At 40.3% G+C, this 19,324-nt stretch overlaps 1 protein-coding gene across 1 annotated transcript in view; it reads left to right on the top strand.

The window, feature by feature from the left end:
• VAT1L (vesicle amine transport 1 like) overlaps positions 1-19,324 on the top strand; it is a 54,601-nt gene that overhangs the window by 16,882 nt on the left and 18,395 nt on the right. The window contains exons 4-7 of the mRNA XM_030956322.1: positions 3,519-3,661; positions 5,776-5,879; positions 6,358-6,413; positions 8,157-8,351. Coding sequence (XP_030812182.1) covers positions 3,519-3,661; positions 5,776-5,879; positions 6,358-6,413; positions 8,157-8,351 — 498 coding nt within the window. The remainder of the gene's footprint in view (positions 1-3,518; positions 3,662-5,775; positions 5,880-6,357; positions 6,414-8,156; positions 8,352-19,324) is intronic.

The following is a 19,324-nucleotide window of genomic DNA, read 5'->3' as shown; positions in this document are numbered from 1 at the left end:
TCCTGCAGGCTTAGACTTGGGTTTTAAAGCAATGGAATGTGAAGAATTTTTTTTTCCTGGATCTAAAACTACTGTAAGACTATAAATTTATATTAATTTCTCTAATAATCATATGTGTAGATTAGGTTCAACATACTGGTTTTATGGATTCACAGGATACCTTGAAATGGAATCCATCAAGCAGACTGTGAGGCTGGGGAGACACATCCAGCATTAGCAGACATCCTTCATTCCACAAGCTATTAATTTCTTTAATCTAAGCTATTCAATCCAAGCCATTAATTTCTCTAAGGTTTCACCACATGATGTTCTGCCTCACTGGAAGTGTTCAAAAAATGTGTGGATGTGGCACTTCAGGATGGCTTAGTGATAAAACATGGTGATGGTGCTGAGCTGGTGGCTGGACTTGATGGTCTTAGAGGTCTTTTCCATCCAGAATGACTCTGTAATTCTGATAAGTAGAATATAAAATATATGAGTATATTGAAGGCAATTAATTCCACTTTAAGGGAATATTGTGTAACCATGTCTATCCCTTCAGTGAATCACCTGATTTATTTTCTGTTCTCAAAGACTGCTAAATTCCATTAAAGGTAACATTAATTGTCCAGCTGATAATTATTTCTTGCCATTAAAACTTACTAGTTTTCCTAGGTTCAGAAAGCAATAATCTGGTCAGTACTTCTGTGTAGAAATTGGCATTGTATATGAAAAAATTCGATATGGGAAGAATATTTTTCAACCCATGCTTGTGTAATTTAGCTCCCTCTTGGAAGGTTTTGGAGTTCATGCACTATTTCTGCTCACGTGGTTCTTGCTCCCAAAGCCAGAGAGGCTGGTAGCAGAGTTGATGTGGTTTTGCCTGGGCAGGGAGGAGACAGAAAAGCCTCGTGTCCCTGTTTGCCACAGGGCAGTTGTCAGGATCCAAGTGACAGGACAGGGCTTCAGCAGCAAAACCCTTTGTGGGTGCTTCATTTGTAAATCATGGGTATTCTGAGCACTGGTCTCAGTATTTGCAATTAAAATGTGTAACCTGCTGAACAGTGGTGATTAATCCAGAGGCAGCTGCATGATTTGAGGGATTAGAAAGGAGACTTAAGAGTGACTTGCATAGCCACAGTGCTGTTTTGGAGCTTAGCTGAATTCCACAGAACTTAGGGAAATGCTTGAGTTCATAGGTTGAGTTCAGTTCTCCTGTTTTGATGGGGAAAGTGTGAACAGTCCAATTTCAGCCTTTTTTCCTGATAGAGAGGCTAAAAATACTTTGCACAGAAATAAATAAGAGTCAACTTCAAATTAAGATTTCAGAAAACTGCAGAAGAGTGTCTTGTGGAATTGCTTCAAAACACTTCATCCAATTATAAAAGAACTGGTCATATGAGTCAGTTGTAGGCTTCAGATATCTACAGAAAGCTGGGAGGTATTCCCAGCTGATCTGGGATTTTAGATAAGCTTATCTCTGTGGGGAGGAAGAGGTGTACTATGGAGTTTGAGTCAGGAGGAAAATAGGTTATTCACATCCCAGTGTTTTTGTGCATTTCTCCTATTCATCTGACTGTCAGTTTGTTAAATGTTAATCGTCTTCTACAGGATAAAAATCAACATGCTTTCTTCTTGAATATTTGACCTTTTAAACATTCAGTGGTTTTGATTCAGGATATATTCATTAGCCCTTCTCTGCCCAAGTTTGATTGAAAATGCAGAAAACTAATTAGAGAATAGATCAATAATGTCAGAATTTCATTCAACTACCATGCATTGTAAATAACTGATTTATCGAAATCGCTGTGGGTGTTGGGTTTCTGCGAGACACAGAAAGTGAGAAAAGAGGATTGCTTATGAAAATTACTAAGAAAAGAACAGCTACAAAATCCCTTTTTTTCTTTTAATTTTATATTTCATTATTTGTGGAGGCTAAAATCTGGGAATGGTTTAGAATGAGATGGTAAGTAATAGAGAAATGAAACATGAAAATAGTGAAACATTTTCTTCTCCCTGAAAACATTACATCTTTCAAGATGAGGTCCCTCAGGATTGGATTTTCCTATGATTTTTGAGAGATTAGGGATTCCAACCCAGGAAAATGATGGATAATTTTAAACAGAAGAGGTCATTTTTGATTTGGGGTAGGGTTTACCATGCCAGGAGTAAGCATCATTACCTGTGAGCCTCTCTGAGCTGCTGGACAAGCTGTCCAATCTGCTGTGGTGTTCCACCCCTCATGTGCAAAGTAGGAATGAGAATGATCCCTTCTCTTGCTCTCTCTTCTGTGTCTGTTTGCCTGTCTAAAGGATCCCCTAAGCTGTGCCTTGCTGAGCAGGCATTTACTGAGTAACCCAGCAGGAAACCACTCTGAAATTCCTGGGTGCCCCCATATATAAATATTAACCTTGCCCTCTCTGGTGATGCTCAGCTTGGAGTTGCATTCAGCAGAATGCATGAGGATGCCAAGACCTCCAGGGTATGCAGGGTTAGCTAATTGTCCTGCTCTAAATAAAACCCAAGTGCTAATTACTGGGATGTACAACTAATAATCAGAGTTTCTGGTTGGAGGGAACAGGAATGTGTTTGTCCCTGGGTGGTTTTACTAGTCATGCATACAGTTTACAAATGACAATCTTTAGGCTGTAGATGTAAGTATGAGTCTGCTGAATGCCATCTCACAGTTTTTTAGAATGGCACTGCCTTTTTTTAAACTTCTGGATGTATCCATGTGACTGTGCTGGCTCCAGTGGAATAATATGGTTGCAAGAAGAGGTAGGGTGTGGCTACCAAACATCTGGTTTCCTTTTGTTGGTGATTTAAGAGTAAAAAAAAAACCTAGGGTCATAGTAAGATGACATTTTAGGATGATTTTTGAAATCTAGATGGCTCAGCTGTTAAGCTTCCCTTCTTTCAGCCTCGTGAAATTAGAGGTCAAAATTCAATAAAGGCCTTCGGGGGCCCAAAACTGGAAACTCAAAGTACAGACATCTGATTGCACAAATTCTTCAATGCCCCAAGTGCTACCTAAAGGCTGGCATAGCATCTGATGGACCCCACTGGGCTCCTGCCCAGACCAGGAGGAAGAATGATTTTCCTGGACATGCTCTAGGCTGTTTACCCCTTTTGCTGTTGATCAGTTTTGAGCTTGGGGCCCTGCCTAAGCAGACCTCTCTTAGTGTGACTGGGGGCTATTCCTGCATTTTGAATAACCAGTATTAGCTGTTGTTATCAATAAGAACTAAAGCAGATTTTCTTTATTATGCAGCACTTGTAACAGCAACTTGCTGTCTCCCACTGAGACCATAAGGAGATGTGATCCTACTGTATTAGGACTGCTTTGTCTTCAGAATATCCTTGTGATTTAGGTGTCTTCTTTCCTGTGGCTGAACTGCATTTCAGTGGAAATAAACTAGCTGGGGAAGTGCTTGCACATGCTTGGTCTCGGGTTTTGCTGTGTCAGGAGTGAGTGGGCAGCTGCAAACTCTGTCAACCAATTTCTGTGCCAGTGAACTAACATAATAATGTGTTTGCAGGGTCAAGCTGTTGCTCAGCTCTGTTCAACCATTCCCAATGTTACTGTCTTTGGAACAGCTTCATCTTTCAAACATGAAGCAATCAAAAGCTCGGTAACTCACCTGTTTGACAGGAACGCAGACTATGTTCAAGAAGTAAAAAGGTAATCTTGTGTTTTCCTGAGTCAGGTCTGTATGGTATCTGGCAAAATACTATGAAAGGCACCAGGCTGATTGTATTTATGGGAAGATACCACATTTGTGACTTTGGGAGCTGCAGTTTATTCCAGTTATTCCATCTGTCCACTAGGGACAGGATAGCAAGCATTTCCCTATGTCTTGAGAAGCAACATGAAATTTTTCAATCCCTGTCCCTATTTGGATATCTGTTGTGAGCAAAGGAAATTAATTGAAAGAAACTTAAAGGTCTTAACAGAAGGATGTCCTTTGCCTTCATTTGCATATGTACTTGCTCACTGCAATGCACCAAATAAGATATTTTCAGTGAATTTGTAAGGTATCCAGGTTTTGGAGTTCTCTGGTGTGCTTTTATCTGCCTGGGTTTTTATCCTCTGCCAGGGATTGATATCAGAGCACATGATGTCTGCTTTAATTTCAGATCCTTAGATTTTGTTTGTTTGCATTCAGATTAAAATCATCCTGTTGCCTTTTGAAGTCATCGTGTGTGTGTTTCTGTTTATGTGCTTTCAAACACTTTGTTTTTTTCAGTTTGTCTAACTGTTGATACTGGTGTTGGTGGAGGTGGCAGAACTTCTCTCTGGGCTGTTAGCAGTGCAGGCTGGTATTGCAGGAGGAATCAGGCTGGATACAAGAGATAAAAAAACATGGGTGTAACAAGGTTAGATTAAACAAGGTGATATTAGTTTGTGCTTCTTTCCTGGCACAGAGGTGTTTAATATCAGCTCAGTGAGAAGTCCTGATTGCAAGGCAGAAGTGGCACCCTGTAGAATGTGCCAGTACCCTGATTTGTTACTCAGATCCTTCCATTTTCCCTTTGCATTGAAAAGATCTTTAATAAACCTACAGCAGGTAATTCTGAGAATGCTGCTTTGACAGATTGTCTCTTGGCAGCAGCAGCCAGGGGAGTGGTGTAGTTGTTTGGTTTGATGGATATTAGCTGTGAGCAGAAGAGGATGGAGCTGTGATGGAGAAAGGACAGTGGTAGGAACCTGCTTTATTGCAGGCCACTGGGGCATTCAGCAGGGAGAAAACAAAAAACAGAACAAAACCAAAGCAACCACCATGACTCCAAGCAAATGAAAAAAAAAACAAAACAAAAAAATCCTTAAGAGATGTTATGAATGTGGAAATGTTCATAGGGGATGAGGAATCAGTTCCACCAGGGAAACCACCAAAAGCTGTTTCATTGTAAAATTTTTATTCCTTTATAGAGGAGGCTCATCCAGTGGCCTGAATAGCCACTGGATGGCAAAATTTGAGACAATAAAAGCAATTTATTGTCTCAAATGTGGCAGCAGTACCAGGGAGTGAAGCTGCCTGGTTTTGCTGCTGTTTGGAACCAATGGATGTCTGGGTCTCACCTTTGTTTTGTGAGGAAGCTGAAAGATGCATTACAAGCCTGAATCGGGATATTCAGTGTATTTTTCTTCTTCTTCAGCATTATACTGACATTGCATTGACAGAGCTGTTGGAAAGTTATAAGTATGCAAACTGTTTATTGAAACAGTACAGAATGGCCTGATTGTAACACTTGGGCTGGATTTCTAGATCTTGGTGACTTCTCTTTATGCTTGATTTAAGTCTTAGCTGATATCTAGTTGATAAAATATCTGAAGAAGAAGATTCTGCAAATAACTTTACAAGTAATTTTGTCTGAAAAGAAATTAGGATAAGATCTGTTTCCTTACAAATTCAGAAAAATATTATTAGATGTGAATAAGAAAAATATCCTTTTTCTCTATTCATAGAAAAGCATTCTCTGTTATTTCATTCAGTCAAAAAAGAACTTTGTATCTGTTGCCTGTCTTTTGATAATATAATTTTACTGAAAGCCCTGAAAAAGGGGGAACAAGATGGTTTGCCCCTCTTTAATGCCTAAGAGGCATGGGTTGGCTAGCTTGAAAAACTTGCACTGTGCCACTGAATGAGTCTGAAATGTATTTTGATGAGGGTAAAGTTTTCACAGCAAAGCCTCAGCCTTAGAGTCCTTTCTAAAGTACCTGGAAAATGTTAGCATTTTGTTAACAACCAGCCCTGCGTATCTTACTGCAAAGTAAGAGCTTTTTCCTTGTTTTAGAATCTCAGCAGATGGAGTAGATATTGTTTTGGACTGTCTTTGTGGAGAAAATACTGGGAAAGGCCTCAGTCTTCTCAAACCTCTTGGGACTTACATTTTATATGGTGAGTGGGAAAAAGCAGGTACACATTTCAAAACTAAAGTTTTGCAGAACTTAAAAGCATCCTTGCCCCTTCTTCCAGAACTAGTGATTGACACGCTGAGCTTGCTCAGTTTGATCATTTCCAATCAAGAGTTTCAGTGAAGCTGACCATGGACTAAATTATTGATAAATAAATGGTAATACAAAAAAAAAGATTTTTAAATAGTATTTAGAAAAGCAAATCCAAAATTGAAAGTGAACCTACAGTACAGATGGTTAAACATCATTGGGTGCTACAGGAGAATTCCTGTAAGCCTGGAGGGCTTAGTTGCCTTGGCCTCTTTGTTATTTTTTATTCTCAAAGTATTTCTACTAATCTCTTTTAAACCTGGGCATGTTTTTTTCTTAAATATGAATCATAGAGATGATTTTACATGTACTAAATGGTCTGCTGTAGCTTGTGATAATAACTTGTTTGTGAATGTGCTCATCTTTTACAGGTTCATCTAACATGGTTACTGGGGAGACAAAAAGCTTCTTCAGTTTTGCAAAATCAGTAAGTGTCTCTGTGGTGATGCTCTTTCCTCTAACTTTGGTCTTTTCTGTGGCATTTTCATCTTCATCATTTTCATTTATCTCTGCTGAGTTGTTACTTCTGGTGTTGTGGTTTTGTGCCATGTTTCCTCCTGGCAGCACAGCTGGACCAGAACTGGATCTATGTGCATTTCACATTGCCATTGAAATTGTCTGTGACACATAGATCTCTTACACAGCTAAGTTTAGACTGCATTTATTTATTTACTTGTGGCAAAATATCACATCCATGGGTATGATTAACTGTACCCTGAAGGTTTCTTGTATCTGAAAACACTGTCAGGACCATGCAGTGAATTGAAGGAGATGTACCTCTTAAATGGGCCTGTGTCCACTCATTTCCAGCTTTTCAGAAGTTTGTTTCATACAGAAAAGCATTTTTCAGTTCTCCATGTTCAAGTGACATCAAAGAGATGATGATGTGGCATTTGTTTCTTAATTGATGATGTCAACAAATTCAAAGTTCAATTTTCTTTTTCTTCAGCTTACTACAACAACAGAAATCTTTGCAGAAATCCTAGAGATCAAAAGCAGGACAAATAAATCATATAAACTGCCAGCAAGAAATAAGTTAACCAGGAGTGAAAGCAATTCCTTCATCCAGGAAAAACATAGGGAAAAGTCTTTTCTGAACATCTGTCCTATGATCTATTTGCCAAAATCTCATTTAGTGCTTCCAGCAACACTCTCTTCCCAGGAGGAATTGGCTTCAAAAGTGTCTGTGTAGCTGAAAACAAGAGGAGTCAGAGCAAGGAGCTGTTCTGTGCCTCCTACATTGTCTTAATGGTTGTAGTGGGAGGATCCCTGTCATTGTCACACACTTGTGACCAAAAACAAGATAATCATTGCTATGCAGCCTTTTTACTGGTAATGTAAGAATATCCAGTTGCATATAATGTGTAGGGTACGTTGGCCCAATGAGATAAATTTCAACTGAAGCCTTTTTCAGATAGTATTGGTATTTATTGACAGAATAAATATGAATAAATTGAAGGAATAAAAAACATACAAATTTTGTATGTTATACAAAATTAGTTATACTAATTTTGGATGTTATACAAAATTAGCTACTAGTTATAGCTAGTTTCTTTATGTAATTATGCTACAAAATTAACTCATAAAAATTGTATGAAAATTCTAATTAAAAATTTACCCATTCAAATGAAATTTGCAGGGAAGTGGCATCTCTCACTCTCGATGATGCTCTTGGGCTAAACGAAATAAAATCCTTTCATCAGACACTGTGAGGCATGCTCAAGTGTCATAAACATAATAATGGGTGTAAAGTAACTGGCAGCTGGTAGGCAGTGCCTGGTTCCCTTGGTTCTGAGCAGAGTCATGGCCAGGAGTTGCCAGTGAACATCTGGGCACTCCAGGGGCTGTCTGGGGATAGCAGGAGAGCAGAAGGGGGAAGGAAATCCAGACTCTTTGCTGCCAGACCCTCTTACAAACCCAGATGTGTTCCCCATCCCTCTCACACCCTGACCTTCTCCAACATGAGTTTGTGTTTTATTCCTGTTTGTCAGTCAGCTGCACCCTTCCTTTCCTCCTCCTTGAATCAAATCCTTGTGCTCCTCCTGGCTGCTGCTTCAGACCTGGCAGATGAGGCATTTGTCACATCTGCACGGGCAGCTTGCTTGTGAACCTCCCTGTACAAGTCTTGAAAAATGTTTTTCTAACCATGCTGTTGTTTATTGGTTTCCAGTGGTGGCAGGTTGAGAAAGTAAATCCTATCAAGCTGTATGAGGAGAACAAAGTCATTGCTGGGTTTTCCCTGTTGAATCTACTGTTCAAACAGAATCGAGGTGGCCTGATCAAGGGTGTGATGGACAAACTCCTAAATCTATATAACAGTAAGAAGATCAAGCCTGTGGTTGATTCATTATGGGCTTTGGAAGAGGTAGGAGTCCTCATTTTGAAATTTCTGAAAAATAATCACTTTTAGAGGTAAAATCATATTTAAACATGTTTTCTAGTTATTAATGTCTTCTGCTTTTTAGTTTGTGCCTAAGTTGCCTCTAGAGCCCCTGCTATTTGTAAGATCCAAGATCCAGAGTTATCCACATATTTCTCTACTAAGTATATATTGATTGAAAATGCAAATAATGAATGTGTTTTTTCAATCTTAGAAAACTTTCTTTTTCCTAAGTGCATGAAGCACGTGACTAACAAATGCAGAGTGAAATGCAAACAATGGAATTGAAAACAAGTTAGATTCTTTTCCCTCAGAATGCATTTTAATACAGAAGCTTTAGTTTCAGTGCCACAGTTGTGCTAGCAAACCTTGGAAGTTTGCAAGTTTTCTGGCAGTTGTTGAAAACGTGTCAAAGACAAAGAAATCAGAACTCCCTTTAAATGTAAGTTGCAGTTGTGGACTGTGGATTTCTTACGGTTCTTTTTTAAATTCCTCCAATTGCTCAGCTCTCCTTAAAGCCATGCCAAGAAACCAACCTGCTGCCTGCCTGGGCAGTTACAAACCCCTTGTTCAAAGTGCTGTTTGAGACATTTATAGTTATGCTGGTGAAGGAAGAGAAGTATTTTTGGAGGTGTGAACAGACATTACCATATGAAGAAACAACACAATTATAGAGCACCAGCAGATTAATACTCATGGTTTCTGTGTCTGTGAAGTGCACTGAGCCTGACACATTACTTAGGATGTGTCTGTGATAGCTCTGCTGAGTGGGGTTGTGTCTGTAGTGTTGTATTTCACTGTTCAGAGGGTGCTGCAACAAAATCCTGTCTGTGGTGGAACACAGTAGGTGGTGTTACCATGAGGGAGTTGTAACCACCACCAGGCTCAGTCCATGAGCAGTGCTGTGTTTTACTAAGACTGTGGCTGGCTGTGTTTTACCAGGATTGTGAGCTGTTTTCTGAGCCCTGTACTGTCCCTGCAAGTGCCCCAGTGCATCCCAAGGTGACACTTCAGGTGGCAGAGGTGCAAAGGGTCCAGCCCCTGTGGGCTCCTCCCTGGTGACAGCTTCCCCAGGACCCCCTTCTTTTCCTCTGGAAGGTCTGCCTGAGGCCACAGTGTCACCAAGAGCACCCAGGGACACCTGGGGCTGGCAGCTGGGGACACTGAGGGGCTCTCCTTGGCATCCACCTGCTCCAGGAATGTCAGGTGTTGTGATAAAGAGCAGCTGCTCAGGCAAGGCCAAATCCTCTGCTGCTGCCTGAAAGGGAGAGCCCTTTGCAGAGCAGTATGAACCAGAAGTGGGATCAGATTTATGGTTTTGATGTGTCTTTTTGAATTTAATTTTTAAGTAAGCTTATGAAGGAGCTTAAAAATGTAAGTGGCACAGGTCTCTAGACAGGCATTCTGCAATTTCTTTGTTCATGTAAAATACATACTTTTCATGTACTGGTGAGTAAGAGAAGGATAATTAAAACAGCTTAACAATAGCTTAAGCAATACTTGATTGAGGACATGCCATAACATGAAAAATTACACATGGCAGGCTGATCTCAATAGTCAGCATGATGGGAATTTGTTGGGAGACTTCTGTTTGATAACATTTCATCTAACATTTGGCAGTAGCATGCACCATCCCCACCAGTAGATTGTGATATGTGTAAATACATCTGTTGTAAAGCACAGTCTAGACAACTCCAGCTCATTTGTCACACCTGCTGGCTTTCCATGAGCTGTCTGGAATTGGCAGAGGAACTGCCTTGGCTCTACCTTAAGGGATATGGTAGTGCAAGAGTTGTTCATTTGATTGCAAAGTATTACTGAAATATTACTCATCCAGGGCATTATCATTTTTGAGGTATATTTTTGTGGGCATAAAAACAACATAGAGCTGACTCTCAAATTAATATGATACACAGAGAATGTGTCATAGCTGAGGACTAAATGGAACCAGACTGAAGAAAGGTTGGTGCATTTCTGTTCTGTTTTGGTAGGTTTTCATTTTTAATTCCAGAGCTTGAACATCTCCTTTCAGAGGTGGACATTTGATTGTTTTTCCCTTCCAGTTGGGTAAGTTTGATGAGCTCCAAATGTCCACTTTATTTGCTTCTCCCAGTAGGCTTTATTAGAGACTAAACCAACACATGATCAGCTTTTCCCAGGTTTCCTGAGGAAACTTCCTGACCCATAAGAGCACTGAGAATGTGCATTAACTAGAGAGTGGCAGAAAGGGGGACTCCCTACATGGCATTTCAAAATGAGTGGCTGATTAGTTTTCTGTGGAGGAATATTGCCTTTTCCAGAGCCTTGTGGGGAAATTCATGTGTCCCCTGTCTAGCAATTCTACCTTAGAGGTTATCTTGAATCCAGAGACATTCAAAATGAAAATATTGTAAGGAAAATTCTCAAAGGAGCCTTCACCATGGGACACCTTTCCAAATGTTTTATTTTAAATACCTGAATGTACCATCACATGCATAATAGGTTTGATCTCTGTATGAAAGGCATACCCCCAGCACAATCCCTGCATTTGCATTTGTTTTCATGTATTCCTTTGTGAAAATATCAATTCACAATTAATGCAGACTGTCTAAAGCGATCATGGAAGACACCTGGCTTTGTTTCAAAGCTGTGTCACAGTACAAACGCTGCTCTTTTCAGTCCTGTATCAGTTTCCATCCATGTGTCAGAGCAGAGGACAATGAGTTATGTGCACAGGGTGTTCCCCTTTGCTGCTCAAGGCTGGTTTCCTTGCATGATGACCCCAAAACTGAGGGCTTTATGTTCCAGTGCATGTGAGAACAGCCAGAGACAGGCTTTGTGTCAGGTTACATGGGTCTTCATGGAGTGTAACAAAAAATACTTCATTCTTCTAAAAGCCTGGTATGGTTCCTTGAACAGTACTTATTTCTTAGTAATTTCTGCAGGAGCACACAGTTTGAATTTTAAAGAATATACTGATGAGAGAATATTGTAATGGGAATTTCAAGTGGCAATAATATAGAACTTAGAGAAAGTTATTAGATTCCCATTTGCCTATTATGCAGTCTGTGTTAATGATGTCCAGTTGATTGTCAAATTATTTTATAGCTGGAACTGCTCAGAAATTATTAGATGGACTTAATTTGATGCTGTTCCTGTTGAACCATGAAGGTTTGCCTCAGTGTCCATGAGATCATTCTCATTAGGATATAAACCCTCCAAGTGTCCTCCTTTCTGTGCTTTAGGGCTGCATCCAAAGGCCACAAAGTCTGGGGAAGGATTCCTGGTTGCAGTGGCCTTTGCTTTAGGATAAGCATTGCCCTGCCTCTGCAGGGCAGGCTGCTTAAACAAATTTGCCAACTGACTGAGAAGAGGAACTTGGAAGTGACTCAGTTCTCCTCAGTGCATCAGATTACTGCTGACACAAGGGAGCTCTGGATCCAGACTCTTGACTGCTGCTGTGGAGAAAAACTATTTGTATTGCTGTGTTAGCTGCTGCTGTTTGTTTGGGAAGGGTAATTTTAATCTCAAACTTACATCCATAAATCCCAGTAAAGCCAAGTCTTGTCTCAAGTAGGCAATTAGAACCACTTTATTGTGGAAAAGTCAGAAGGATTTAACTAAAAGTGACAGTAACAAAATCCACAGATACTTTAAAATGGAAATACAACTTGGGAATTGCTCATCATGAGATGAATGAAGTCATACAATAAATTAGCTGCTGGTGAGATATCTTGCTGCTTTGCAACTATTTGTTTATGCATTCAAGTGTTTAAAAGATGAGATGATTTGTAGTGGCACATGCTTAAAATGCTGCTCTGTAGTGAAAAGCTGATTGTCTGGTAGGATTGCATTTCATTACCAATAGAGTTTAAAACAGAATTTGTATTCAGCAAATATTTTTTGATCTTTTTAGTTGTTTCTTGGTTAGTGCCTATTTACCACTCGTCTTCATTCTGATTAATTTGTACTGTGCATTTATGCATTAGCATTCTCCTGAGGGTCTGTGAGTATTTGGCTTTACACAGTAGTCAATTAGTAAGCAGGATGAAAACTGACAGTTCTCAAAAGAATCGAGTGTGTTGAATAAAAACATGCACATTGCCCTTTTCTATTAAAATTCTGTGGATTTCATCTCTTTAGAGTTGCAAAAGAAAATTTATGTTCAAGGTAGATTGACACAGAGGTTATATGTGCCTTCTTTGGTGATTTACAGCAGTCAAAGTTAGCACTGAGCATGTGTAAAACAAACCCCACAAATTCTTGCACAGGAACTGCCAGTCATGGTCAAAGTCATCAAAATAATCTGGGGCACCTTTCCCTTTACCTGAAGCTGCTTGTTTCAAAAGGGACTCTCTGCAGCCAGAAGTTTCAGACTTGGGCATTTTGATCCATGTGGGTAAGGAGTGAGGTTATGGAAAAACATCCTGCCTGCAGGTCTGTGCCATGTCCCAAAGGATTCACTGCATTCCTCAATCTCAGAGGGTTTGAAGCAGTGCCCTGATATGGAGCAGTGATGGCACCAAAGGCTCCTGCTGCCTTAGGGTCAGCAAGAGTGATGAGACACTGAAACCTGTGCAATAGAGCTGTAACTTACTCTTAAAAAGTAAGAGGGTGGTGTGATCATGTCCTGGTACAGAGTATGCATTCACCAGGTGTCACTGGTTTGTAGTGGTAATGCAATAATGCCTTTAATAATGCCTTTAGCAGCACCTCACTTAAGTGAACAGTCATGCCAAAACCATGGCCCAGACCCAGGAGTACACCATGGCACTCAGCTGTGATCAAAAGCAGTGGAATTGAGGCACTAAATATTACAGATCATGATATGACTGTCAGAGAGCTCTAGTGACTGTGCCTTGTGGTCAGTACATAGAATATTTTTAACTGGAAAGAGCCCTGCACCTTAATTTCGTTTGGAATGAACACTACACTGAGTCACTGGGGTTCTTTTTGGCTGAATAATTATGAGAGATCTCCCTGTAAGGTTTGTATTGTTTTTCTTTGTGTGCAAATAACACTAACAGATAATGCAGAGAACAGATACATGTGAGAACAGCCACATATGAGAAAATGTGCCTTTTAAAGGAATTACTGTATCAGTAGTCTAGCTGTAAATACGGTGATTATCTAAGTGAGATTTCCTGCTCTTGAAGCCAGAGCTTTTCTCTGGTGGTTTGCTAAGGAAACCCAAGCTGTGTTTAAGAACCTGAAGCTAAAAAGGAATGCAGTGCAACTGATCACATTCCAGTGACATTATAGAGTACCTGCTGATGCAAAAATTTCCTGTAAAAGGCACATTTCATCATAGGTTGCTGTTCTCACATTCTTTGTTCCCTGCATTAGCTATCAGTGTTGTTAGCAGGCAAAGGAAAAGAGTAGGAGCCCTACTTTAGGGTTACAGCTTTATTGAGTTCCAATCCAGTGACAGACCTGGATGAAGGAACATTTTCCATACAGAATTTATGGCACGTTTTGGGGAGGGCAAAGCAACCACAATATGTCTGGTTTTGGCACTGCTCACTGGCTTCAAAGGGTTCAGGTACTGTAAACCTGTGTTTTTCCACTGAACTCATCCTCTCCTATAAATTACCACCTCAGTGCAGGCTGTTAAATATCAGCAATATCATTATTTGAGAGGCAGGGGGATGGGAAATCTCAAACCCATGACAGCAGAATAATAACAGTGAACCCCCTAAAGGAGAGACTTTTAATTTCATCAAAAGCTATTTATGCATTTCTGTGATCTTGGCTTCAGGGCAAAAAGCCTGCCATGTATCACTGGAGTGAGACCTAGAGAAAATTGACCCATTAGTTACTTTTAATGTAGAAAGAGGGCAATCTAATAATACCAGATTGGGCTGGTATCTTGTTAGGAATACTAAATACCATCCCAGGTCTATTTTTTTTTCTAATAGTTGCAATGTCATAATAATGTGTGCAGGTTTTTTTGTCTTTCCTGCTTGATGAAAACATTCTCCAGCAGAACAAATTATGCCTTCTTTGAAGTCAAGGACTTCTGCAGTGTTTATTCTTCAGGGTATACAAAACAACAGAGTACCAGAATAAAAGTGGAAGTAAATTTATAACCAAAGTAATAACCCACTCTGAAATACAGAAAAGATTAATTTTTTCATAAGCATAAAACAATTTACTTTGCAGTCCTATGGTGTTGAAGGAGGGAAGTGCAGCTCATTCTGTGAAACCTCCCATGAGCTTGGCAGTGTCTGTGCTGTGCTTGCTCCTCCAGCACCACAGAGCAGACTCTGCTTGTTTTGAGTGTTTCTTTGACAGAACAATTTCTTTGCAGTTGTTCGTGAGCAGCTTTCCTGATGGACAGGTGTAAACTCTGCAGATATCCTGTCTTCTGATACTGCCTTGGAACTCTCTTTGTTCTTCATCTGACTGGATGAAATAAATTCTTGCAGTTCAAAGTAAATTTAAATGCCTTATCTGTTCATCACCGTTGTTTCCTTGTACCCGCACAGGTCTAACACAAGCTTAATACAAGATATCAAAGCACACAAAAATGCATGCAGCTGTGTCTTACTGATGTAACAGGTTTGCAAATGGAGATGTGGGGAAAGCAGAGTGAGGAACGAAACTTGAATCATTCAGGGCAGCTTGATTCTGTGCTCACAAACAAATTATACACAGAGGCCAAATCTCTTTCAAATCTATTTGAAAGAAAGACCATATCTTTCAAAGGTGGGGAATCTCAGACTCGTGGAAAGGTTTGGGTTGATATAAGACTTTAAAGCTCATCTCACTTCACCCCCTGCCATGGCAGGGACACCTCCCACTGTCCCAGGCTGCTCCAGCCCCAGTGTCCAGCCTGGCCTTGGGCACTGCCAGGGATCCAGGGGCAGCCCCAGCTGCTCTGGGCACCCTGTGCCAGGGCCTGCCCACCCTGCCAGGGAACAATTCCTCATTGCCAAGATCCCACCCAGCCCTGCCCTCTGGCACTGGCAGCCATTCCCTGGCTCCTGTCCCTCCAGCCCTTCTCCCAAGACCCTTTCCATCTCTCTTGGAGCCCCTTTAGGCACTGGAAGAGGCTCTGAGCTCTCCCTGGAACCTCCTCTTCTCCAGGCTAAGGGGAAAGCTATTCCACCTGAATTTTACCTTGCTAACATTAAATATAATGAACACAAATTCTAAAGGAATGAAAACTGGGCCATGAGTAAGGTGATCCTTAATTTAGGCTTGGCAAATATTTTTTTCCCAAGATGTTTCTCTGAAATAAATATTAATTAAAATTCAATATTATTTTGTTGCTGTATGCTTAGATGAATGAAACATATCTTGGAAGTACTGGAGATTAATTATTTATTGCCATTTTTTTCCCTCTAAAACATTTTCTATACCTGACTATGGGAACTTTGCTGCTCTTGGGTGAATTATTAAGTTCCTACAAAGTGCCTATAAAATTTCTTGTGCATTTAATTCTGTTTAACAGGACTTCATGTTACTTCATAATTCATTCTACCCTTCCTACCACTATCAGGAAGCAATAGCATAACCCAGCAGTCTTTTTAGATTCACACACTGTTGATGGCAATGGTTATGATTTCATTAAAAGCCTGGGATAGAAACAAGACAAGACTTTGAAACAGGCATGGTGGCTCTGTAATAAGGCCTCAGATACATGACATTAACTGTGATTACCACCAAATCTGATTGGGTAAATGAGCTGTTTTAGGAAACTCAGACTTGTTAACTATGTAAGCAGAAGTCAATTCTTTTCAATTGCTATATATTATTCATAAACACTGTATGCAATTCAAGCTACGTGAAAGGAATTTAATTAGACAAGTAATTTATTTCTGCTCTATGCTTTCTAGCATTTTTTACAGCCTCTGAAATTTAGCTTGTTTTCTCTAGCCTGCCAGTTAAATACCTGTATTTAAAGAACAACCTAGAGTCTTCAGAATGTTCCTTTGTGCATAGTGGGTATATCTGTGCTGTAGCATTTAGTAGATAAATAACCAGAGAGATGGTGGATGTCATTACCTGCCTGGTGCCATGCAGCACACTAGTGGGAAGATCATGGATCAGCCTGAAAATCTCTTAATTGCCAGTTCTGGCCTCTCGCAGCCATAGCCCTGGGCTGTGTCTCAGCATCTCCAGGTGCTTTCTGTGACTGAGTGCCTTAATGGGGGCTCTGATGGACAGAGGTGTGAGCTCTACCAAAGGTCAGTGAGCTCCTTCCTTCCCGGGGAATGGCGTTTCCTGGCACTGGAATGAAGTGGCAAACAAGGAAATGTGCTTTGGCAGTGTTTCTGATGAGCATTGATCCTGTGCTCAGATTTGCTGTTGCACAGGTTAGAAGCTGACCAGCCTGAGACTGAACCTCTCCATTTACATAAATACAGCCTGCAGCCACAGCTCTTTCCTGATCTACTTAGTTAACACTCTGCTAAGAATTAATTAGTTCTGGAGGCACAGAGGCAGAAAACACTTGGTGGAAGGCAGGAGACACTGGGGGTTGGACGTGCAGAAGTGCAGTGGTGAGTCATGGTTGTGTTTCTGGGGCAGGCCAGGCTGTCACTGCTGCTTGCCCTTGTGAGCCTCAACAGCTCCTGGAGCTGCAGGGAAAGAGGAATAAAAAGTAGGTTTGGTTCCTGATGGATAGTGCAAGGGCATGGGGAAATAGGCAGGAAAATAATATAGGAAGCATTGATGGATTCCTCTGAAGAAAAAGTGTGCACTATTAAAGATAAACTAGTCACATGCTTCCAGTTAATTAAATTAGCAACAGGAGGCTATATGGGGAGAGCTGCTTTGCCATTTATTAGAAAAATAAGGACAAAGCTGTTATATTGAGCAAGCTGCTGATTAATTACTGTGAAGAAGCAGTATTTTACAGGAGTAGTCTGCCTTCTGAAATATATTAGCTGGCTTCTAAGTAATAAATTGGCACACGTTCCTTATGTATGGAGCTGATCTGGTGATGCTGCTCCCCTGCAAGGAAAGAAACAGAGACCTGGTTAGGGAAAGCTTTACTGAGGACATCAGTGACACCAACATTTGTGCCTAGCCCCAGAAGATAGAGTTTATTTCTTCTGTCTTTATTTTGTCTATTTGGCTCTAACACAGTTGTTTTACACTTCATTTTTGCTGTCTGTGTCATGAAATGTAAGCACTTCTCAAGGGTGTCATGGGCTCATTTCCCTATTCAAAAGCAATTTCCACACTCTCCCTGAAGTATCAGAGAACAAAAGCTACTTGCTTTTATACCCCTGATCCAAGTGTGCTTCAATCCATTCCTTTTTATTTCTACCTGATAATGCAAGGAAATATTTGCCTCTCTTCTTCCAGTCTTGCGTGTGGATGAAATATATGCCAATACATTACTGCATCCACCAGCAGAAATAGTCTTAAATGGATTCTAAGAGAAAGTTTACTGTGTCTCCTGCTCCACAGGGCTGGTAGTAGCACTAATTGGCAAGGAATTCTGCAGGGTTGGAACAATGAGTGTTTGCTGTCACTCAGAAATAATTGCTGGATGCTGTGAGTGAGACTCAAAAAAAAAAAAAACAGGCAATAGAGGGAAAATATTAGAAACAAAGTTTTCAAAGCCACATTTAGATGCTCTTTCACTCTGGTGCTGGGCTCTGCTAGTGTGTGTAGTTTCAGCCACAGAGCCTGTGAACAGAACCTTGGATTTCCCTCTGTCAAAAAATTCCACTCAGGCTTCTTTGTTAATTAGTTGGGTATTTGGGAGGAAAGCTCTTGGTCACTGAAGTTAGGCTGGCAGGGAGTGCTAATGTGAGAAATTCAGCTTTTCTCTAGGGATAGCATGAACCAGAAATCTGAGGTTTGTGTTAGCAATTCCTCCTGATTGTTTACATTCTCTGAGAAACTCCTTTTAGTCTGCATTCAAATTAAAGAAAGACCTATTTTCACAGATGCTAAGGATTTAAAAAAAAAGAGAGATAGAAATAATGAAGTCTGCTTGGTGATGTTGAGAGAGTTGAGAGTGTCATCTGTATGTCTGGCACAACAGAGAATACAAATAATTTGGATTCCTCCTGCCTTTGAAATATTTCCATTTTCAGACTAATGCTTTTGGGTGAGGTTTTGGCCTCTTGATTAGAAAAAAAAAGAAAATGAGAATAATTTTTTGTTTGTTTTTCTGGCTGTAATCTATGAGTCTCTTACTTCATTGATCAATGAATGTGCAGAAATCCACTTAAGAAGTCACTGAAACGAGTCAAAAGGGAAGTGGGAGATAAGAATAATGAAAATATCTCTATATATATTTAAATCTGATGGGTCCATTTTGTCTAAATGGCTCTGCACTGGCAGCATCATCTCTGAGGCCATTTCTGTTGAATGACATGGAGCAGAAAGGTTAACAGAGCAGAAGGAAAAGGGCAGCTTTCAGACCCTGCTGCATTACTGTGGTGAGAAACAGCAGCAGAGGCTGTGCCTTGAGCATTTCTGCTGTAAATTCCAGCTCACGTCTTTCAGCTTTGAGGAATTTTGGGTGCTTGGCGTATAAAGAGAGAACACTGACATCAGCTTTTAACTGCAGTAGAAGGATGTTTGGATGTTAATAGATACTGAACTCTGGTACAGTAAATTAAATTAAATGGGCCTTTTTGGTTTTAGAAATGCCTTTCTGAGGTGAGCATTCTAGCTCATTTCCTGGGATCAGCTTATGGGTGTATCTGTGTAACAGTGGCCAAAGAAAAAGTAAATTATTAGTTCCAGCAGCAAGGCCAATTCTGTCTCTCAGCAACTGATCATGTTGGTGACCAGTTTTGGCAGACTGGTAGAAATTTTGGAAATCTCTAGAGCAGTAGAAAAATTACTCTCCAGGGTTATTTTAATTTATTTTTTCTTTGGTATTAGTGGTCTGATTAGGTTACTAAATTGCCTTTATTGCAAAGAAAACATAGGTTTTGTGTTCTGTTTCACACAACCCTGCTAAGATCCAAAAAAAGGCATCAAAAATCAAAACTATCAAAATAACA

The sequence above is a fragment of the Camarhynchus parvulus genome, chromosome 11 (genome assembly GCF_901933205.1).
Source record: "Camarhynchus parvulus chromosome 11, STF_HiC, whole genome shotgun sequence".
NCBI lineage: Eukaryota > Metazoa > Chordata > Aves > Passeriformes > Thraupidae > Camarhynchus > Camarhynchus parvulus.
Note: the sequence above shows the minus strand (reverse complement) of the source record. Positions and strands in the feature narration are given on the sequence as shown.